Raw genomic sequence first — 24793 nt, 5'->3', positions numbered from 1 at the left:
TGGCACAGGGGAAAAGCACAGGCCTTGCTCACTGTCCACTGGGGCACAGGAGGGGCATTGAGTCAGGTGGGGTTCTGAGTTTCCAGGGGAAGGAGGGCATGGATGCAGATAACCAATGCACTCCCCTCACTGTCCCCTGGCACAGGCAGTTCCCCTATGTTGCGTAGGGCTCTGAGCTCCCAGGGAAAAAAAGGCATGTAACCAGGTAGCCAGCCCTCTCTCCCCATGCTCTCTGCCATTGTGTGGGGAGCCACTGGGATAGTGGGACTCTGAGCTCCCCCAGCTCTTATCCCAACATGGTGATGTCCAGTGGCAGCCTGGGACCAAGGGTTTGGGGATGACTCCACATGTAGTTCCCCTCTGGGAAAATATAGTTAGGTGTGCTCTTAGCTCCTCTGCATGCTGGGCTCACTGAGCGTCAGCCACTGGCCTCCCCCTTCTCCTGCCTACCTTGTCGCAGCAATGCAGGGTTTCTCTAGTCTTCACACTGGTCCTGGCTGGGAGTTTCCCCTGTCCTTGTATGTTGCTGTCTCGAGTTTACAGATCTTGGGGGTTTTTCTCACTGTTTAGTAGGATTCCATTGTTTTCTCCTAGACACTCTACAGGTACTATCTATTTGTTGCTTTGAACTTTTTTTGTATTAGAGGTGAGGGCTGTCCATCTCTAGTCAGCCACCTTGCCAGAAAAAAAAAAAAAGTAGTCTAACTGATATATAAAACAAGCATTATGACAGTAAGTGAATTAGAGAGCCATAACACTAAGAGATTGTGCTTAGAGAATGTGCTGCTGGTCTAGACCACTATTGCACTGAGCAGCTGGGAGTGGGCAAGTGCTTATCAGTCACCCTGTTGCCACTCGTGCTCATGTCTGTGTCTCTCTACATATATCTCAGTGCTTCCTGGCTACTAAAAATTGTTACCATATCATATTTTAAAAAGAGGATAAATGTGTTTCAATCCTGTGTGATACCTTATTCTGTCCTTATGTTATGAATTTATTATTTATATTATTCTTTTGAAAAATTTGTATGTAAAGTTAGGCTTCTATAATATGTGAATCATGGATTAGTGTATCTTTGTAGTCCCTAGGCAGAAATAAATCAACTGGAGGTATAGCTGAATGATTGAAATCTGTAATGGAGATACTACATTAAAATATTCACTTTGCATAGAAAAAACTAAAGCGTAGAGAAATACAAAGTTATAAGATATTAGTTGAGAAATTAAGAACAAAATAATTAATGAGATTCTCATTCAGTCAAAGATTTAGTGATAAGTGTTGATTTTATAGATGCTATATTTTGTTTAAGATGTTTCTTTGGAAATAAAAGTGGCTTAATTTGTATTCAATAAACAGTTATTTTCCATTTATGAAATTATATGTACATGCCAACACTAATTTGAATGCCACCTCCTATCTAAGCATTTTCAGATCTTCCTATCAGGATTTGTCTTTTCTTTTTCCAGATACATCAATGGAACTTGAAGCTACATTTTACCTTGTACCTTGTTAATTATTTTTAAGCCTTCTCCAATTAGATTATAAAATCATCAACACAAGAATTTCTATCTCTACAAACCCTATTCATGGTTCTGCATGTTTTAGGTTGAGCTGTGTGAAATTGCTGTTATTCAACCATTTCTCAACTTTTACAAAACTGCAAATTTCATATGGTTTAACATAATAGAAATAACCGTGTTTGCCAATTACTGAAAATTATAGATTTCCCCATTTTGAAAACTGTATCCAAAAACCCAAACATCTAATCATGTTTTTTTCTAAATAATGAAAAACTGCACTATAATAGTGGCAATATAAAAAACTTCTGTTTGAATTTCTTCCTTAAATAATTTATACTGAAAAATCATGAAATATTTTTATTTGCTTTTATAATTTCCTAATTAAAAAGAAATACATTTCTTTGGTCAGTAAATGTATGCAAACCTAAGCTTCTTTTGCTTACATATCTGAATTTAATTTTATAAGATTAAATATTTGGGGAGGTAGGTAGATAGATAAATAGATAAATAGATGTAGATACATCTGATACCTAAATGCTGCTAACATAGAAAAGATCAATGTAAAATAGTCTGCTAAGATCACACACAGTGTGGACTTTTAGTTCACATGCACATTTGTAATCTTGTCTAAAGGAAAATTCAGCACTTTTTTCCAGTTGGGCTTTCTCCTTCTTAATACATTTTTCATGATTTCTCATTTACTATATTATATATAAATAAATTTCTTCTCTTAGAAGTGAAATCATCTCATATATTTTAAAACATAAAGTACATAGATTCCAAAGAGGTAGTCAGATCGACAACTAGAAGAATTCAAAATAAAAACAAAAGCATGAGCATTCATTAGAAAATCAGTAACTTCACTTACCATTTGAAACAGATCTTTTAAAAAAAAATTTCTAGGGCAATATATCTTAACAAATCTTTTCTGCAAAGGTGCGGGAGACGAACAAACAGATAGTTTAGAAGAGAAACATTTATCCTTTGCTTTACAAAAGGACCCAAAGTATGTTTAAGGTTTACTCAGCTGGGTTGCTGAGAAACATAATTAATTTTCTAAAGGACTCCAGTCAGAGTAGAAGAAAAAAAAGTGAAACTAGGTCCTGCAATTGTTTCCTAAAACCTAGCAACAAGGCAATAAATCCCATGATCCTTTTTCAAAGGTTGGAAGGTCTACGTAATAAGAAGCTCAATGCTCAGTAAATACAGAGAGAAAGAAAGAAAGAGAATAAATAATTGCATTCCAGGCCAGTTTTACTAAACAAAAAGTCTGGACAACTCACCTTTTGTCTTCATTTAGTAATCTCTTCTGTAAGGTGATGTGAGTTTGTTGTTTGATGTACATGTGATTCTGAGAAGCAATTCCAGCTTTTTTATTTACTTTGGCTTAAGAAGGTTGAGTTAATTTCTCCAAAGGTCATTTTTAAAGACCAACAAAGAGTATAATTTCTTCCTAACCTATGCCTCAACTTACTCATTTTTGTTGAATAATTTATGGAGAAAGCTCCTTCTTTTTCTTAATTAAATTTGACATTCAATAGGTACATGTCTCTTGGTTATACTTTTATTTTTGTAAAGCTTTATGTTATAGAGAATTTTAAACATACACAAAAGTAGACAGAATTGTATAATGAATCCCTGTGTAATCATTGAGCTTAAAAAATTACCAATTAATGACCAATCTCATTTTATAAAATTGCTTTACATTTATCTTTAACTTCTCTCCCTCAATTCCTCATATTATATTGAGGTGTCATATTATTTTATCAGTGATTATTTCAAAATGCTTCCCTCCAAAAGATAAGAACATTTTTATTTTTCAAACCTAACCACAGCACCATTAAAACATCTAAAAAAATTAATTCATTAATATCATTGAGCATCCAGTTGATATTCAGGTTTCCAATTATCTTATAAATATTGTAAGTAATTTTCTTTTTGCTTTTTTCTTTACCGTTTGTTTGATTTGAGCTAGTTATTTACTCACATTTGGTCTAAAATTTTTGATAACCTGAGTGCTAATTTCTCTTCTCCTCATATTTTTCTAATGGGATAAAATTTTTCCTGGATAAAGATATGTCTTTTGACTATTTCAACTATTATTTCATTTAAAGTGAAAGTTTGCCACTGGGTGGCAGTGCATCACTTATAATTTTGTCCCAGTTTATAAACTGAGAAGCAAAAATAAATTTTCTTGTACTATTTTCTCTGATGTTCAATTTTATGGTATTTTTTCATCATGGAAATAATGGTAAAGTTGATCTCACTAAATATCTTACAGTTTTTGGAAATAGAATTAACCTGTCCTTATGCTATCTGATTTTATGCCTTTTTTTTTTTTTTTTTTTTTGCATAGCAATGCATGTGATTCTTTATCAAAAGCATATATTCAAGTTTCTGTGTTTACTTAGCTATTATTAGTTGTTTGGTATGCAAAAATGCATTATAACATGGCTGCAGATTTCAAGAATATTGTAAATATTTGGCTAGAAAAGATTCAAACCTATAAGAATGCATCACAAGACAAGGTATTAAATGTCAAGTGATCAGTCCTGACAGTTACTGTTATAGGAAGTTAATGAGTAGTAGATCCCTGAAGTTTGAAAAAGTCTCTGAAGATTTCTTAGAACAACTAAGATCAATACTGATCCTTGATGACAGAAGACTACTTAAAAAAAGGAGAAGAAGGAAAGGGAGTTTGAGTGGATAAACAGCATAAGTAACTTCCCTTTATATTGAAACTTTGTAAGGTTGAATTCTCTTTAATGCTCTCAAAAAAGCATTCTCAGAATTTTTTCTGATATGAAAACATTATTTCCTTGGTAAGTGACTCAAATTATATGTAGAACCATCCAAAACTTTTCTCTTGGGTAGATAATTCTGAATGTATATTAAAATTTTATTGCACAGGAATATCTATGGGATGTACAAGGATGTGTTTCTCAGCTTCACAGATTTGGAAGATAACAAGTCATGGCAAATGAAAACCTCAGCACTCCAATGTTCATACTTTGAGGCTTTAGTGAATATGCACACTTTTGAATAAGTTACTTAAATATTTATATATATTTACATAAATGAATTAAGTTAAAATTCATTATAGTATTAATTTTTCATGTAATAGGTAATTGTAGTTTGAAATACTCCATGAGTTAAAAAGGAAGCACAACAGGCTTTAAATTATGCTCAGAAAAAGAAAATAAGAATGAGAGAGTTCCCTTACTTGGGCAGTAAGAATAATCACAACTGATGCCACAATGTGACTGAACAGTCTACCTCTTATTTTATCTCCTTCTCTACCAAAGGGAATAATTTCCAAACTGAAAATAACAAATATGAATAGAAGAGCATTGAAGATTAAGATAGGTGAGGAGATAATAAAATAATTTAGTGACATGTGCAAATTCAGGTCCATAAAACCATATGAATTATATCAGAACAACAGGAGAACGAGCAGTGAGAACTGAGGTGGTACCATTTTGCAAACTTGTTGTGAGGACAAGGTGCTATAAGACTGGATATTGGAAATTAGACTTGCCTAAGTTTGAAATAGTTGTGCAAGGCAACCTCTTTGTGGCCATCATCTGACATGTCACACAGTGTGGGTTAGGGACCGGACTTCACTGGGTAAAAATTTACAACCAAAGATCAGAAAAAAAATAAATAAGTAAGAGGGCTGTCTTCTGATCCTCCTGATATCCACTGGGTAGGTGATCAGGGCCAGGACACTCAGTTGAACACCCAGCATGTGTGAAATTTTAGGTAGTGGGAATCCCTCCTCTTGTTGCTGTCCTTATTTACAGAGCAAGCCTGAGAGCAACTTTTCAACAGAGGGAGGAGGCAGAGCAAGCTAAGAAGCATCTGGGCACCAGCCTTACTGAGTGTGGGTGCCAGCTGGCCATAGGAGTTATTTAAGAAATTTGCCTGGTCAGCACCTGGTGACTTTGGGGACCTGTGCAAAGTTGTGCTCCCCTTTCTAGGGGAAAAAAAGCTAACAATCCAGGGGGAACTGAGTTTGGAAACAACCCTACCATGAGGAGGAGGAAGGAGCCCCCAATTCTGATTGGCTCAGTGTCCAGGCAGCCCAAGGTGAGCTCTCAGGGTCATTTTAGAACATTCATGCTTGTTGCACCACAGAACCTCAAAAAATTCTAGAATAGATTTTTCTTAACAGATGATCAATGATTGCCCTTGGGAACTGGGACCTTCTGATCACTCTCAGAAATGAGGATCAGTTCATGGTAGACTTGTCTACAAAGCAGGGCTGTGCATGAGTGAAATATGCCTAATGACATGTGAAGCTATCATATTGTACCTGCTCTAAATTTGGCTGCTCTTTAGGGGGGCGGAGGTTGTCTGAGTCAGTGGTATTGATATTCAACTCTTGTCTGCTAATTTGTGTGGTCCCCCCAGCCCTCCATCTTCCAAGGGGCCTCTCAAGTGTACTTTGGCTAGAAGCCTCCTCCTTCAGTTATCTATGGTCAAGTCACCGATTAAAACATGTTCGCTGGACTGAGCATGAGTGATGCCTCAAAGAAGGACTTGTGTTCTGTATTTACTTACCATGCCAAGCCTCCACAATGCACAACGGTGGGGCCACAGCTGATACCAGTGTGGATTCTACCATCAGGAGTTTCTTCTAAGGAGCCAAGAAAAATGGTGAGCACGCTGGCAAGCACTGTCCTCTCACCTCGCTCTCTCTCTTTTTTTGTTTTGGTGATTGGCCTGTATAGACATCTGAACCCTTGACCCTGGTGTTACCAGCACCACTCTCCAACTGCTGAGCTAACCAGCCACCCCTCACCTCTCTTCTTGGTGCCTTCTTCCACTCCCATCCTCAGACACTCATTGTCCTGTTGTCATCCTCTAGTGTCTGATAATTCTTGCTGTACCACCTCATTTAGTCTGTTGCCTTTTACAGCATTCCAAAATACTTGTTTACTTCCTTTTATGTCTCATCAAAATACTGATCCTATTTAGCATTCTAACTGAAGTATACTTTACCTTTTTACTTAAAGTACTAATATAGAATTTTAGTTCAATTTGTTTAATTTCAAAATAGTACAGAATTTTATTTAAGAAATAATCTACATGCCTGCCATAGAGTGGCAACTGAAAAATTTTTCTTTACTTAATACAATATTTGGACCTAACTGATCTTTGTTGTGTACCAGGCAATGCTTGCTAACACATTCAATCTCAGTAGCCTTTGGGAGTAGATACTTAATTACCTTATTTTACAGATGAAGAAACTGAGAGAGATAGTGTAATAACTTGCCCAACGTTATAGAGCCAATAAGCATCCGGACCAGGATGCAAACCCATCCAATTGGTCTTGGAGGCCAGGTTCTTGACATCTGAAGTACAGTGCTGAAGTCTGAATTTGGAGCTTGATCCCCATTGTAACGGTGTTAAGAGGGTGAGAAATCTGACCAAGATATTTGAAAGATGGGGCCTTTGAGAGGTGATTGGATTGTGAGGACTGTGCCCCATGAATAGATTAATCAACTCATGGATTAATGGTTTAACAGTTTGCTGGGTTATCAGAGAGTGGACTGATGGCTTTATAAGGAGAGCAAGTGAGCACATGGAAACACTCTTGCTGGGCCCGCATCATGTGACATCTTGCATCAACAGGGGACCTTGGAAAGAGTTCCCACTGAGAAAAATGCCATCACCAGGTGTGCCCCCTTGACCTTGGACTCAGCCCTCAAAACTGTGAGAAATAAATTATATTTCTTTATAAACTACCCATATTCAGGTATTCTGTTATAAGCAGCAGAAATGGACTAATACATAGAGTGACTCTAAACCAATGGTTTTCAAAGTGTGGCCCCAGACCACAAGCAAGAGTATTATTTGGGAACTTATTAGAAATGCTAATTCTCAGGCCCCACTTAAAACCTAGCAAGTCAGAAACTCTGGAAATGGGGCCCAGCAATCTGTGTTTTAATAAGCCTCCAGGTGACTCTGATGTCCATTCAAATTTGTGAACCTCTGCTGTAGGGAATAGTAAAGGAATTATTAGTACAGACTCTAAATTTTATTTTATTTTATAGCACATGATTACACATATTAATTATTTCTCTTGCCAGCAACTTTTAATCTGCATTAATTGCAATTTATTTATAACTAAAATAGCTACATATCTTTTTTAAGAGCCAAAGAGGATTTTAAAGATTCAAACAGAAATACTAAGAGATGCAAAAAATATTTTTCTTCCGCAAAGCAAGACTACTTAAGATCCTTAAAGAACACAATCAATTCAAATCTGGCAACAGATTTCAATGCATTTACTTTAGATCTTTAAGCCATTTGCTAATGTCATATCCCGGACAAGATTCCTGGGTGGAAAAAAGTTAAGATACCTGTTGTTAAACATTTGCCTGCTGGTACTTCACTATCAGCCACCTCCCCTACATTCTCTATGTGAGTGAGTTTAATACTGCAGGAGGTTGAAAAAAACTTCTTCATTTTGTAAAAAAATGGAGAACGTGGATTGTGTTATGTGTGCATATGCATGCCAGCTCCATTTGCACCTTATCCTCTACCAAACCGAAGTCAAAAGCAAAATAAGACCTTCCCCAGTAGAGCGGGGATGTTGCTAGGAAATATACTTTCAACACATAATTTGCATTTTACGATGAATCTCTTTGAAAAATATTAAGTCCCTCCATGTAATGAAATTATTATATTCCTTCAAGTCTTGAACTAAATCAAGATGCTTTTCCTTATCTAAATCTGAAGATTCCCGATGACCTGGGAAGACAGTTAAAATAACTACATTGGTAAGACAAATAAAGTCTTAGTATTTTTTTTTTCTTATTTCTAAAACTCAATTGGTACTCCAGTGCAAGTACTAGTTACCTAAATATATTACCATCACAATATTTTTTAAGTACACAAGCCCTGGAAAAAGAAATATCCTATCGATCCAGCATCACAATTAGCATCTCATGTCTTGAGGGTGGGACATAGGCAGATAATTGCCAGAGAGAGAAAGAGTGAGCACACAAGACACAAGTAAGTCCACCAAATCCATATGAAGGAAAAAAATATTTCACACTCATCCTCCTCTTCATCATTTCCTTCTGAGGCAGAGAATTCTCCTGAAGGGTTGTTGTAACTTAGAATTACTCAAAATTATTATGACTGAATGGCCGGAGGGATAAGCTGCCATTATGTCCTTCACCACAAAGTACTGCTGACTTCCATAAGGAATACTAAATGTCATATTTGTCATGAAGGCAGCAAAATAAGAAATAAAGAAGCAGAAGAATGTTACCACTGTTCTTAATGCATTTATGTGGGCTTCTGTGCTGGCATTTCTAAGCCCATGAGATCCGCTCTGTATGCGATGAGTGTGCTTGTAAAGAGAGACAAATAACAGAGAAGTGCACATCACAAATATGCCAAGAGGCAATACTAACGCCAGGTTGACGAGGAGCACTTCGTTAATTTGCATTCTCTTGGGTTTATTCTTCTTTAGCGTGGTGTTTCTGAGCTCATCATCTTCCACATTTTTAGGATAATCTACCTCGATACATACAAAGGCAATGCTCACCGAGGCCAGCAGGCTTCCCAGAAGCAGCCAAGGTATCAACCTGGGGATCCGGAATTTCAGCCAAAGAAAATAGGACTGAGTGAAGCCTGAAATCTTGAGGCAGTAAAATATAGAGAGGCAGGTGGCAAACCAGAGACTGACAGAGCTAAAAAACATCCAAAAGAATATCATCGTTGCACCATAAATTTGTTCCATGTATAAGAGTGGAAAGAACACAGAGAAAAAACTTTGTAGCATTAACATCGTCTGCAGACCAAACCTAGACATCCCTATACACATTAAAAGGATTTGCATTGGTGTTAGCTTTCTACGTTTGACCAGTTCATTACAGTTTATGATGATAAGAAATCCATTCACTGTAATCCCCGTGAAGAATTCTGCTGACATGATGGTAACATGAAGAACAGCTGACAGAGAGAAGACCATATTTCCTATGACAGCTCTGAGCTTTTCCTTGTGGATGGTATTAAACGTCTCCTCTAGATGATCTTGCAGATAGGAACACACAGCACTGAGAAATCTGATCTTCTGCTATCTCCTGGATCACAGTAGAGTCTTACACTAGCTTCTCCTCTAAGGAAGAAACTCTGAGAGACTACTTTTTGAATCTGTTGCTCTTCAAATGAAACTATGGGAATGCAAATCCAAAGATTTGAATGATGGTTGGGTCTTCCAATTACATCCTAGGAAAAATTGCCATATTGGCACTATTCCATTCTCATTTTTACTCAATTTTGCAAAAAAAAAAACTAATTATAAGTATGTTTCATTTAGGTTACTGCTATTTTTGTTTTTTTAAATTTTTTCCTAATGCCAAATACAGCATCCTCAGGACAGATATGTATTTCCACCTATTGCATACTTATCCAATCTCAGATGTGGCTCTTTCCCCAGCACACTTTCTGCCTTATAAAAATTTTGAGACATTTTCTTTAAAATTTTCCCACTCTGTACCCTACCCCCAACAGAGGCAATTTCTTTTACCGACTTGAAAAACAGTTCTTGAGAAACTTTTTTTATAGAATCTAGGAAATCCTTTCTTCTAAATATATCATGTTTTTACAGCCTTCTTGGTAGAATGTGCAGTTTAGGATTAGCAAACTAAAGTTATGAAAGTAGTGCGTAAGTAATGCACATGCTGGCATCATTTTATGCCATTTCATTTCATTTCAAAAGGTAGAGGGTACAAAAGCATTTAACCACCAGCAGAGGGCGTGATTACTATGTTAAAATGAGCTTCTTCCCTTCATTAGGTAGAGGTGTTCACATAACCTTGCTGAACTTTGCTTACATCCGATATAAAATGTAAATAAACCATTACTACTTCTTAAAAGAAGACATGTTGCTCAAGGTGCTTAGTTCGGTGGCTGGGTCACGCTAAGTACTCAACAAGTGTCAAATACTATTAGCATGATTACATGTTTGTCCTCATACTGTACTTATCATAACAAGAAAATGATTCCATAAAGAAGCGTTTTCAATAAGAAGTCTAAAGAATAAGACTGTAAGAGTGCTGAAAATAGAAAGGAGAAAGAACTGGATTTGCAGCCCACTGTCCACACCAGTCATGGTTTTTAGAGCACCCCCCAAGGTCCTCCATGGAATGTGCATCCACTAGCAGATGAAAGCAAATGTCAGTGCCACCTGTGGAGCTTCTCCTGCCAGCCTCATCATTCCCCAACCCATCTTCTTCACACCATCAAAAATGCAGCAAGATTGATCCCATCTCTATCTCGTTTAAAATCCTGGTTTCATGACCCTTAATGTTGCCTCAGTTTTACTTGTATTTATAATTGACCCATAATAATCGTACATATTTATGGAGTACAGTGCGATGTTTTTATGCATGTATACATTGTATACTGATCAAATCAGGGTAATTACCATGTGTATTACTTTAAACATTTATCATTTCTTTGCAGTGATAACGTTTTGGTCTTGGTCTTTCTTGCCTATAAACCATGACTTGGCTCAGCAAATGATATTTGCCTTTCCCCAGGCCTCCTGGAGGCAAATTCTAGGTACTGGTGAAAAAAACTTTGTTTCAACCTCAAACTCTAGACCAGTGTCATGACTGTGGGGTAAATAAAAGATAATTGAGATTTGGACAGTTTAAAGCCTAGGGTCCTAAATTACCTCTCTAAGATTAGATTATACATTTTAAATGTTTGCATTTAAAAGGATCTGCTAATTGAGTTTTCAAATGCGTAGATCTTTACAGAATTCTGGCTCTTAGTTAAAATAAAAATTTGATCAATCTCATTCTTCCATTTCTCAAAAATTCTTTTTTATTAGTGTTTTATTATGATTGTGTTTCACTTAATGAACTTGCTGAGTTAAAAGTGCTTGAGCAAGTGAGGGACAGCAATTTGGCATATACATAACCAGCCAGATGACACGTACATTCCAAATTATTAATTATGTAATATTAGATTAAAAATTTTGGAATGTATACTATTAGGGTATTTTTTTTTTATCATGGCAGATGTCCATTGCATTTTACCTATACCGTTACAAGCCATTATGAAAAAGATATATTAACATGCACCAAATACTTCCTGTTCTTGTGCAGCAATGGGATCTTTTAGTATTTCAAATATCTTCACCATTATAACTGGTATTTGGATAGATAACAATCTATATATTATCTTCCTTATTCTCAATTATTCCTATTCTATGATTTTTTCTCTCAATTTTCCATGCTAAACTAGGGTATTAAAAGATGGATCAACATATGAAAACTCTTGCTAGCAAAAAAAATTAACAATTGTAATCAAGATGAATTTGTCTCATAATTATATTTTACAAAAACATTTCATTGTTAAAATTGCATTTTTTATAATAGCTACCTCAGAATGCATATATCCTATGGATATAATTTTTAAGCAGTTCTTTTTGAATTTTACTTCTTAGATAAATACATAATTTATAAGCTAGAATTTATCCCTATTGAGTGTCCAAATGCTTTACATTTTTTTTGCTGATTTAGCTCCAAACCCCTTTGCATTTATCTTGTTCACACAGGCACAGCTGGCCATACAGACTATAGACTAAATGATTCTGCTATGAGATTTGAATTTATACAGAGTTTGTTTCATTCTTAAATCCTGGATTCCGGCTTTCATTTGTCTTTCTAAATACATTATTTAATTGAAGAGAAAGTTTGACTTTTCCAAGAACTATTCTAAAAGTGTAATTGACATTAAGCTACAACTTATTTAGTTTGTATTTGCATTTGTGATTTTCCTGTCCTACGTGGACTATTTTGCATTTGACCTTATTGAATCCCATTTTGGAAGAGTTTTAGTGACGAGCTCTTTCTCAGATACAGGAAAAGTTAATTGTGAGTGAGACAGTCTTGAAGTTACTAATCCATAGGCTTGTTAGAGATTTGGAAAAGGCAGTGGCCAAAAGGAAGAGAGATGATTTACAAATTAAACAATAGTTGACAGTTTTACTAAAATAAAAGATTTTTTTTTTAAAGAAAAAACAGTATCTACCAGGAGGTAATGAATATTTAGAATTCATTAAACTAATTTCAGTTCAATCACTTTCCAATCATGTATATTCTTCTTCTAATGCTCACATGATAGTTAAGGATGTACTTTAAATATTGGTATTATAAGCAGGTGTTTCCCATGCTCAGCAAGCTACTTGTTTGGTTTCTATTTGTTATAACTGCACAAATGTTTGAATTTTTAAAACAAGTACATTGAATTTCTACTTTGCCAGTGATTAAACTAGGTGCTTCATAGATCACAAAAAGATTGAGGCTGTTTTCATTCTTTCCGTTGAAAATAATTTTGTTTGCAATTTTTCCACTACCCTTGCTTTGCTCATGAAGTTTTACAGATATATTTTATTTTGCTTTTGAGGTCGTTCAGCTTTAAAGACAGAATCCTTTATTGATCCAAATTAATGTGCTGAATAAATTTAATTTCATGAAAAACACTCAAAATACACTTTGGCCCTCTACAAGAACAGACTCAAAATTTCACTTACATTCTGTCATGTTATTATGTGGTCATAGAAAGTGAAAGGAGGAGTCTATATGGTTTTAAAAAGATACTCTGTTCACACACTGGTAGCATTTAGTTCATTGTCTCCTTGCTAAGACCAGACTCTAGTCACTGGAGAAAAAGCATTTTGAAGTTCATGCAATATATCTTCACCTTTTTATGTTCAGTGTAGTTTTTTTTGTTTGTTTGTTCGTTTGTTTTTATTTTGAGTTTATTTCAGTATTCTAATAGGTTGTCTCTATGGATTTTGAGCTTGGAGACAAAAAAAAATTTTTTTTAAGTTTTAAATTTAGTTTCTGAGTTCCCTTCCAAGTTTCCAGAATAATATCAAGTACCAGGCAGGTAAAGGCGAATCGAGGTAGGGTGGTCATCAGGTTCACAATCCAAGCTGCCAAAATTATTTCCATACACATTATATTGTATCCATGGGTTTATATTCTGAAAAAAAGTAGACATAAAATTTAAATTATAAAAATTAAGGAAACAATCATTGTATTTGTATTTGACAATAATTTATCAGTTTATTTGCCATTATATTAACTAATAGTTATTTTATTCTTATAAAATATATTCCAGATATTGTTCTACACACTATCATTTAATTTTTACTGCAAAACTATGGAATTCTCTCTTTTGCTAAGGATAGTGAAGGGCAGAAATTGAAGCTTAAGGAGAGTGTAATTAAGGATTTGAATACAGGTGGTCTGACTCTGTCCCGAGCTCATGTTGTTGACTAAAATACTACACTATATTCAGATTGGAGTACTTTGCTTTGCCAACGTTGTTAGAAAAAAAAATGTAAATTTAATTGAAAGTCACAGTTTAATAGCTATAACCATTTCCTTCGCTACATACAGAAATAGGAAAAGAATAAATTTAATATTTGTTTAGGAAAATTTGTAAGGTGATGAAACTGTAGAATATTGACCTAGTATTATTAGCATATCTGATGCCATGGGACTAAGGCAGCAAACAGCAAATAAAACTGAATAATAAGTATTCAATATATATTGTGTATCTAATATTCTGTGGAAAATGAGACATGAGTTCACGTGAAAGTTGTAGAATTTCTAGGACTCATACAAATCTTAATGCTAGAAGAAAGAAGTCAGATTCCACTGCAACCATTCCCATTTTATATAGGAAGATATTTTCAAATCTTAAAGGTTAAGTGACTTTTTCAAGATTATGTAAGTAAATACAGGCAGAACTTGTGTAGATAATTTTCTGGTGTTAGATTTCCTTCTAGGTAAAAGAAGTGTAGAGTTAAAAAAAAAAAAAAAACAGGTGAAAATCCACAGTTTTGATTTTGTCAACATTTTCAGATTCTTCTGCTAAAAACTTGAAGCAGTTGAGATGTATTTGCAAGAGCTATGTCTCATCTAGAAGTGGTAAAGAATAGATTTCGTGGTCCAGTGATTACTATACTGGATTAACATCCTCCTTATGAGCCAACTCCATTCTCAACACCTTCCACCCCAGCTGATAACGTTTACTGTAATTCTACTTTAAAGACCTTATTATGAACAAATTATAATTTAGATCTCAGACAATTAGTGAGTGATGGGATAGAGAAAAGCCATTTTTCTAAGTGTCTTTGTGAGTAGGGTCTTCAATATCTCTAAATAACACTAAAAATTTACCTTTATTATTTCTTTGGACCCAGAGGAAATTAAGAATGCAATACTTTTGGAAATTGCACGAAGATGAGAAATATAAATTAGTTGCTATGAACTGGTTGAATTTGACAGATATGTATCTAAGATAATAGAACAGAGACAAATTTGGGGGAGGAGCATCTAAATTAAAAATTTTTTTCTATTGCAATTGAGTAAATACTGAATAACATAACAGAAGCAGATAAAAAAAGAAAGGCTTGACTCGTTTGGTCCAAAGAGTCAGGGAAAAGTATTTAGAATGCTCTACTAATAAAAGTACATTCATTCTATTACACCTTCAAATTGAAATAGACTGTAGCCTACCTCCAGATATGAACATTCCTTAGAATCATGCATGTAATTAGGAAAAGTAACTGGCACCAGAAAATATGGTAATAGCATAGCATGAATGTACCCCCTAAATTGAAACTTTATTATAAGAGATTAAGTAAACAGGGTAGAATTAAATGATACATTTTCTACTAAAATAATGAGTGCAGAGAGTTCATTTAAATGCTCTAAATTTTCTGGTATTTGTAAAAGAAAGAGTTATCTCTATTGCAGAGATAGGAAACTTATCTCGAGATTTTAGGAAACTTACATAAATTTAACTAGAGAATCCATGACAGAAGTAGAAATAAGGTTTGATCTCCTTATACACAAATGGATACTTTTCAGATACACCATGTCACATTTTCTCCATAATTGAACCATTTCATATTCTAAAATATAAAAAATACAACTCCAAATCATGGCTCAGAACGCACTTTAGAACAACTTGATTCATTGATATATTTGCTTAATTCTCTTTCTGTTATATTGTGACCATTTTCTCATATTGTAAAATACTCTTCCAAAACTTTTTCTCCAATGGTTAAATACGATTTCATAATACAGCCATACAATAAGTAGCTTAATATTTTGAATTTGTTAGACATATAAGTTGTTTCTAATTTGGGATTATACAAGTAATATTAAATAAAACACTTTTGCAGATGTGTTTGATTACATTTCTAATTATTTCCTTAGACTGGAATATAGAAGTATATCAAAGTGTATAACCAGTTTTAAGCTCAATAATTACATTTTAATATATATTGCCACATTGTTTCCAGAGAAATTTTACCAGTTTATATCCCATTAGTAAAATATGAGAGTTTTATTGTACATAGCAGCATTTTGTGTAATTTTTAAAGCATATTTTCTAATTTGATGGTAAAAAAATAATATTTAATTTTTATTTGCATTTTTTCGCAAGTGTGGTTAAATTTTTTTAAGATCTATGTATTACCCACTTAAATTTTCTCTCTTGTGAATCATGTCTGTTTATGTCTGCTGCCTGCTGTTTTGGTTTTGTACATTGAGGAGCATACAAACGTCCTTTTATTTTTTGCTTTTAACAGTTTCATAATTAGAAAGGCAAACCTAATTCTATATATGTAGCTAAAAGTCATTATACATTGGTTTGGGAGAAGATGAACTTGTTACGTCATTTGTAAAAACAATTCTAATACAACCAGGCACACCGCCAGTACAAAGGAGCATGCCGAAAACATCACCTCCATGTGGGTGGCCCACCACAGCCACCACAGTAACCACGGCTGCCGCGAAAGTGGCTAGATGTCACAACCACCACACAGATGGTCCACCAGCTACTGGTGTGCATTGATACAAGGAGAGTCACCAGCAGAGACCAAAGAAAAGAAGAGGATGTCTCTCTCCACAAAGCTCATTCCAGAGTGACAGAAGAAGCATCTGCTCTATGATAATATTAGGGGACCTGAACACATCTCTCAGCATTGGACAGTTCATCTACAACAAATCAACAGAATAACCATTACTCTTTCAGAGGGGGAGAAGAAATCTAGGATAATTAGAGGGGGGAGGGAGAGGGAATGGGGGAAGGGGAGAGATTGGACAAGGGCATAAAGAATAAGTACAATATGTAACAATATACATACTAACAATATTGACTTGATCAACATATGCCTACTTTGAATTCCAAAAAATATGTAAATCAATTGTGATTCAATAAAAATAAAAAAATAAATAAAATAAAAACTTAAAACCCCCAATTCTAATAGGAATTCTAATTTAGCTATTACGTTTTGTTTTTTAATCTGTTGTGATACCTTTTAATGCACCATCTGCAGAAGGAACTCAGAGTACACCGGAAATCTCCTGGTGATTATAAGAGATACACTACACTTAGACTGGTAAAGTGTTCTGCCGAGAGTTTCCCTTCCTCATGCTTACCTGGGCTTCACTGACACAGAGCAGTGTAGACCAATGATGTAAACAGTGCTGCAGCCAGTTCCCTCATGCTCATTTCACTGTCGGTTAATGTCTCTACTAGAAAATACGGATAAAAGAGAAGATGAAATTTTGAACAATCAATTTGATTTCCTATAATGTTGGTTCCTTGGGTGAAGAAAAATGTTCAAATTAGTATCTATAATAAGGCTTCTTGAATGATGTCCAGATTTTGTTAAGTTTCTCTCATATTACATCAATAATTTTATAATTGCTAAGTGAAGAGAGTTCATCTAATCAAACCATTTTTTAATGGAACCATTTCTCTACTTTTCTTGCTTTCTACCCTAATGAATCATTGTGCAGTATATGCATGTATCAAAACAACACAATGTACCCCACCAATATGTACAAGTAAATGTTATACAAAAATTTGTTTTTAATTAAAAAAAAATATATAGTACAGGATGCCTGTCCATCTTAAGCGTGTGTTTTATGGTGGGTATGAGAAGAATTCCTCCTGTTAAACTACAAAGCTGAGACTCTGGATCTCTTTTGGTGATGGTGGTGGTGGAGATTTTTCTAAGGACTAATTTCCTTTAGAAAACTATGTTAAAGGTTCAGTGAGAATGATCAAATGAAAATCTTGGGAGGGGACAGTGAATTCATCTATGTATATATGATTAGAAACCTAGCAAGACGAAGATCTTATATGCACAACTAAAGTCATGTTGAAAATCTGGTTTTTTATTTGCAAATATACTCTTGCTTTTCTGAGAACTTTATTAATAAAAAGGTACAGAAACTCCTTTCTGTCTGGTCTTTTGAGACATCTCACACTAGGAACTTACTGAATTAAGCCATCTGTATATCTTCTTGCTCCAGGCAGTGGACTTAGGAAAGTTACAGAGAAATTATAAAATGCCTCGGCTATTTCAAGTGGTTTTAATCAGTTCTCTCATGCAGCAGAGTTCAGAAAATTTTACAGGATTAAAATTATATATTGTTTAACGTAATGAAAGGAAAACAGACATTTTTTTTCCTCCAAATAAAACCACTTTTTAACAGTTACTTCTTGATTGAATTATATACAAATTTTATCTTGGGAAAAATTGCTATTCAAATTTAAACTCAAAAACTATCTTGAAATCACTGCTGTTAGTGTTAACATTTAAGACTTTCTGTTATTTTCCTGTAGACGTCTCAGTGTTTCATGAGATGAATTTTTTTAGGACTTATAATGTGGTCAATAGCTTTTTTAAAAGCTCCAAGTTTATCTCTCAAATGAATTTTACCTTAATCTGAAAATGAATAACTGATGAATAAAACCCTGACAAAGCACAGAAGGACCCGGAAGACCCAATAGGCTATTCTTTTGTTCATAAACAAGAATATTATTCTATCTTTGTGCTCTGAATTCTGGATATTATAACTTTCATCACAAAAATTAATAATAATGTAGATAAGAATAAAAAGTTTTTAAAATTTTCTTAAGAAACTAAACGTATTGCAACTCGGGATCCTACATCAAACTCTATGAAAGCCAAATATGTTCCCATGGGGAAAAAATGAGGAAGCTGTCTTTCACATTTAGGAGTAACAAACAAAGCAAAACCAAAGGGAAATTAAACAGGAAGCTTTCTTTGTTAAACAAGTTTCCAGAAATTATACCTTGAAAGACAAAATCCTGGCTACCTATATTGGTACTTTCCCCACTGTCAATGTTGAATAAGTTAAATACCAGTGGACATCAACAGTTAATATGCCAAAAAGGGATGGAAGCTAATTAGAAGGGCTTTTTGGAAGGTGGGTAACAGAGTGAGTGATGGAATAAGTGGAAAAAGTGAGGACGTATGATACACTTACAAATGCTCTTCTCTAGCAAATGATACACAATATGGAAACAAAACAAATTAATTTTTATTTTTAAGTAGCCTATTATATTGTTTCAAATAATGAGTGGACTACTTTGAGACTTCTTTGATTTATTTTGAATAGAAATTATAATTCTCATTACACAATTATGGAACTAATTACAGCTTATATATTTCATTTCAAATAAAACTTTCTAATTATAATACTTTTTAGAATAATTGAAAGTGCTTAAATGACATATTTATAAAGATAATATAGTGCATATGGCTTTTAATCCCATTTATTTAATCTTCATTTTGTTGTAGAGGTAGTTTGTATATGCAGAATGGCACATATTTACATGGGGGAGGGGTTGTAGTTCCTGCTGCATCTGCTTACACATTGTCCTCAAACTGTAGGTAAATGCAGGTTTTGTTCTATGTAAATAAGTGAGATGATGGGTCTTTTTACTAATCCATATTTACATGTATTATCTGAATTTTTACTGGTGACAGTGAATCTAGTTAATAGCCATAGTGCTCTATGGAAATGTACATTGAAAGTTAAAAACATAAACATCAGGAAACTTTATGATAGATGAGTTAACTATTTATTATTTTTATTGTTTGCCCTCATAATATGAACAAATAATCATAATTTAAATACATTATTGAACTTATTAGTCCAATTTACTGAATTACTGAAATAATCTTTGGTATGAAAGGAAATCTGCTCAGCTGAGCAAATATTTATGGAACTATGTGGATGCTTTGTATCACCCAGCCCTGTCCATGTCCACGAAAAATTTCAACTTTGGGTGGAGGAGGAATTTCAGGGTACTAGCTTTTAGTAAAACAAAACACATCTCTTCATGCAGAGGGGGATTTACCAGGAAGCAAATGAAGCACAAGCTCTGACGCTTCTTGCTACTTTTTACTTGCAAGTCCTTGCAAGGAGCCCTAGACATGCCGGTGAGTACATGCTTCTGTACCATTTGCAGGTGTAAAGCTTCTGTGTGAAATCAGTTTTCATTTCATTTTGCCTTCTTCATGCTTTCCTCAGGGTAAGTATACTATGGGGATCGGAGTGACCACGGGCATTTTTGAGATCTGGCTAAGAGAAAGTTGAGTTGGGGATACACCGAGATTGAGTTTAATATATTTCTGTGGTTCACAGTCTCTTCCATGGATACATCACAGCTAGCTGTCTTTGTGTAGGAGTGTCACATCACAGGGACATCAGCACCTGAGTCACAGGCATATCAGTCTATAAACATACCCAACAGCATCGGACACTAGGAGCATATGCATAATAAAGAAAAAATTGGTCTTGTATGTACTCCACAACAAGTCTCCAGAAATGTCTCCAAATCTTACAGTGGACAAATGAAGGAAACAGGAGTCCTAAAACACTATATGATAGCACTAATGATGAGCCGAGAAGCTGAAAGAAGTTTTTCTAAATCATTATTAATAATAAAAATTTTCTTGGACCATGCTAGGAGACTAAATTATCTTCCTATTTTCTTTTTAGAAAATGTGATAACTTTGTGATTATGTGAGGAGATACTCAAAAGTATGCAGCCAAAAATGTAGAAAAAAAGTATTATAAAAGTGTATGAGGCAGTTACTAATAAAGTATGCATTTTGTTTGCATTTTTTGATGCTTACAAAAAGATTACTTTTTTAGCTTTTAGCTTTTAAAATGTGTAATATGTTGTGATTTTTTCTTTCTAAATAAAGTTCAATTTTCTATCCGATTTTGTATGCGTAATGTTGTACTCCTTTTTATAATGAAGGCCCTGATAATATAAGCTTTACAGTTTATATTAGGCCTTAAAAAACCAGGCTCTGCCCCATACTTGAGAATTTTACAAAGAAGAACACCAGCTGCTGAATCTTCAGGAAGGAAGAAGAAACTGTCCCACTGGACAGTTCCTTTTTTTTTTTTTAAATGGCTTTCTAACCAGATTTCTGATGTTTTCACCAAGATCAGCATTGAGCTGAACAGGAATAGGTTTTTCTCTCTCTTTTTTTTTTTTTTTTTTTGTCGTTTTCGTGACCAGCACTCAGCCAGTGAGTGCACCGGCCATTCCTATATAGGATCCGAACCCGCGGCGGGAGCGTCGCTGAGCAGGTTTTTCTCTTTATTTAAGTCTCTGCCCACCCGCCAAAAACGTGTGCCTCAAAATCATTCATCTTTGTATGGTAGAATTATTGGTAGTTTTAAAAACATATATTCTTTTGAAATTTCTTATACTAATTTTCTATATTGAAAAGTATTGCTTTTATTTTAAAAAGTATTTTAGAGAACTTGGCTCAAACACAGAGTGGAAACTATCTTTGTTCCCATTAGCATAGTTCAAATAGATTTTAAACTTATACCATTGCATTTTTACTATATGCCGAGCCCCTAGAACTACCTAAATAATTAATTACAATTTTAGTTTTAAGATGCATAAATCACGTGATATATGCTAAATATTCAAGCTTACAGAACATCTGTTTCTGTGTTCTGGGAAACACAGCCTATACCTTGTAAACTATCTCACATCTCTTATCCTGAGTAATCTGTGTAGAGACATTTGATTGATTACCTCTGGAATCTTCCTCTCCCCACTTGCTTCTTTGGTTCCTCCTTGCTTACATGGACCTCTGCGGAAATCAGTGAAGAATGATTAGAGTTAAAGACTCATCTCTGTCAGGGTGCTGCAGACCCCACACCATTTCCTGTACCCACAGAAGACAAACAGCTTTCCAGACACAAAAGAACCACTCTTGACTCCACCTCTTGTTTTCTGTCTTCACACGCATAATGGTATTTTCCCACAAGGAAATAATGCCCCTTTACTTGTGGGAAGAACATTTGATTCTTGTAACTCTAAGGGGTAAGAGACCCCTTGAAGAGAGAGCCCCTCTTTGTTCTTTGTGGAGGAGATGATTTAGTAAGACTGCACTAGGGTTCAGACCAAGCCTCCAGAGGCTTAAACTTGCCTGGCTTTCAAGATTTTAAGAGGGATTTTTGCTACTGGAAGAGGAACTTCTTTTCTAAAGGAAAACTCTAGAAACAGAAGTGCAGGGCTGAACATTTGAAGGAAACAAAGGAGTTAGGAGATGCAGGGGGGATCCAATATGATGAATAAGAGTTCCTGAGTTATTTACTATGAAATGTGCAATAGAGGCCCCTTCTTTTTGCTCCTGTGTAAGAATGTTAATAAAAGTCTTTGGCTTAATATATAGCCTTGATACCTCTCTATACCTTGGGGGAGAAAAGTAAAAACAGATACTTAGACCCGGGTTGGGTAAGTACAGGAATATAGGAAGCTAGAGCCATAGGCGGGCAGGAGAGCTGACATTCGAGTTTTCCACAATGAAAATCTGGTGAGTAAATGAGTGGAGAAAATTAAGAAGCAGAAGGAGGGCTGGCTCATTAGCTCACTTGGTTAGGGCACAGTGTTGATAACACCAAGGAAGGGTTCAGATCCCCTTGCCAAAAAAAAAAAAAAAATAAGAAAAAACAAAAAAGGAAATGCAAAGGTTATTTTAATAAAGCACCAAGGGAGTACCCAGAGTACCCAGAGACCTAGGTAGAACACAAAGATGGATGTTTTATTGCAGGATGGATGTGGAATTTATGGCCAAAACCTCAGAGATTTGAGGCTGTTTATGTTTGCTTGTTGTATATCTTTGACAAGTAATTTTCATTTTCCAAGTCCCTGTTGTTTATAAAATGAGAGCCCTAATTCAAATAACTTCCCTGCATAGGGCTTTTTGTGTGTGTGTGTTTTGGTGAGAATTTTTTATAAATGTGCATTATTAGAATATTTACAACCCTTACAAACATGGCCACTGTAGTTTGTGACTATAAAATAAGCTGATACTTATTTACACTATAATTACTGTAGCACCAAATCCCACTAGTCTAACTAATACAAATCAGCCCTAACTTCCTCCTAGCTGTTGCTGTTTTCCAGACTTTCACTTCACATGTAATCCAGAACAATACCCACAGCTACTCCCCTACAAAGACCACTACTGATGTCCTCTCAGGCCTTAGTGAAGGGAAGACACCATGTGCTTATATTCCCACAGCACTACTGAGAATAGGCTGTGACTTTTAATACCTGGACTTTGTTGAAGTGTTGAGTTAAAACTGAAGCATGACTTAGAGGGTGAATTCCAACTTGCCTCAGTCCTTCAGAGGCAGGCTCTCTGCCCAGTTCTTGGCCTTTCTCCATGAGGGAGAAGCCACTTCACCCATCCCTGAAAGCTCCAGGCATTTTCTTACCTCACAGTCTGGGCCCAGCTGCCTCCTGCTATCCAAAGAGAAAGCAAGTGCTTACCTCTCCAGGCCAGAGCCTTGCTCATTTCGTATTTCATATTTAGATACTTCCTGGGTTTCTGGACAGAAAACATACCATTCCCAGGTGGGTACTTCTACCACCACCATAGAGAAGAATCTGGCCCTGTGGCCTGGAGAAGAGTATTGAAGTATTTGGGGATACGTTTAGCTAAGTCTAGTTTATACATAGGTGCATGCACATGCACGTGTGCACATGCACACACAATTATTAGTGCAGCAGAGTCAGTCCAGCACAAATTGCATACTATTCAAACTTCACTCTGGGCTGGACAGAAGATGGCCCCTGACAGACTGTAAGGCAAAAGCATGGCTAAGAATATCTCCCAGGAGAAAAATGATCATTTTCAGGATGTGGGCTGTCTTTGCACTTGACTTAACACTTGTCTTTTGGACTGAAACATCTGCTTTGGGCTGTTTCACTGCAGTATGATTCCCCAGGAACAATGAGGAAGTAATAATTCTTCCTAAAAGGCCCTACTGTAGAGGTCCTTCCCAGAATAAACACAAAGCACTGCCTCTATCCCAGGACACTAGAATCTGTCAGTAATTTCTCCAAAAGGCAGTTTTTCCAGCTACAAAAAAAGAGGTTAGATTTCATTGTTATATATTGTATGACCATTATTTGCTATCATTTAAAAAGATGAGAGAAATGACATAATATCCACATAACACATGTAACAAAGGTGTTATTTAACTTAATGTCTATCTTAGAATTTGAATGATAGTGCCTTAGGAGCTGTTATTCACCTTATCAACAGATGTTTAGAAGTCAAATCCGTTGGCATTTTGGGTGCATATGTAGTCAGCAATTTATACTAACTTTTGTTTCTGACTATTAGCTTAATTAGCATGCATTGTCCTTAAACATATCTACACTAAAATCTGAGTCAGAAAATTTAAACCCAAAATAATTCTGATGCATAATTTTCTTCTTTGAAAATAGCTAGGAATTTCACTTCCAAATATACTGACCAATGGCTTAGTAGGGTTTTTTCCTTTTAATAATTTCTTAAGTCATTTTAAACACAATACATATAGTCAACTTATAACAATCTTCACACTACGTACCAGAGCACAACCATTAAATTACAAAATTTGAAGTAGCTCTTCTAATTTAAATAATGACAGAACACTTTAAAATCAAATACTATATCCATATAATCAGTACGATGATGTAGAAATACTTAACAATTACAGTAATGATATATACTTTTATATATTAAAAGAACAATAATAATAAATCATAAAAAAAAAAGTAGGCTACAAAACACATGAATAGTAACCTAGTTCTGCTAAATGTAAGTAATTAGTCACACAGAAAAAATCCTGGAAGTATGTACACTAAACATTTTTGATGACTATCACTCAGTAATTTCTTTATTAATTTTTTCTTATATATTTAACTTTGTATTTTAAACATCTATTACTTCAACCCTAATAAAAATATAGCTTGCTGAGTTGATAGTGCAAAAGTGAATGAACATGTAAATCAAAATGGAGATTCAGGATCACTTTTTAGGTTTTCATTATAAAAGTGTAGGTCTAATAAAGACAGTTTTAAAT

At 35.0% G+C, this 24793-nt stretch overlaps 2 protein-coding genes across 2 annotated transcripts in view; both read right to left on the bottom strand.

The window, feature by feature from the left end:
• The window catches only part of LOC134380944 (uncharacterized), a 31739-nt gene extending 24818 nt beyond the window's left edge, over positions 1-6921 (bottom strand). The window contains 2 exon segments of the mRNA XM_063101054.1: positions 4744-4840; positions 6842-6921. Of these exon segments, the coding sequence (XP_062957124.1) occupies positions 4744-4840; positions 6842-6921 (177 nt within the window).
• A 1680-nt stretch (positions 6922-8601) lies between these two features.
• Positions 8602-9510, bottom strand: LOC134381266 (taste receptor type 2 member 7-like). The gene has a single exon (XM_063101346.1). The coding sequence runs from the start codon at positions 9508-9510 to the stop codon at positions 8602-8604; it is 909 nt and encodes a 302-aa protein (XP_062957416.1).
• Positions 9511-24793: the final 15283 nt, after the last annotated feature.

Source organism: Cynocephalus volans, chromosome 6 (genome assembly GCF_027409185.1).
Source record: "Cynocephalus volans isolate mCynVol1 chromosome 6, mCynVol1.pri, whole genome shotgun sequence".
Lineage (NCBI taxonomy): Eukaryota > Metazoa > Chordata > Mammalia > Dermoptera > Cynocephalidae > Cynocephalus > Cynocephalus volans.
This window is presented reverse-complemented; position numbering and strand designations above follow the sequence as displayed.

Coding starts and splice junctions, on each gene's coding strand:
- LOC134381266 (XM_063101346.1), bottom strand. CDS start 9,510: ATGGTCTTCTCTCTGTCAGCTGTTCTTCATGTTACCATCATGTCAGCA.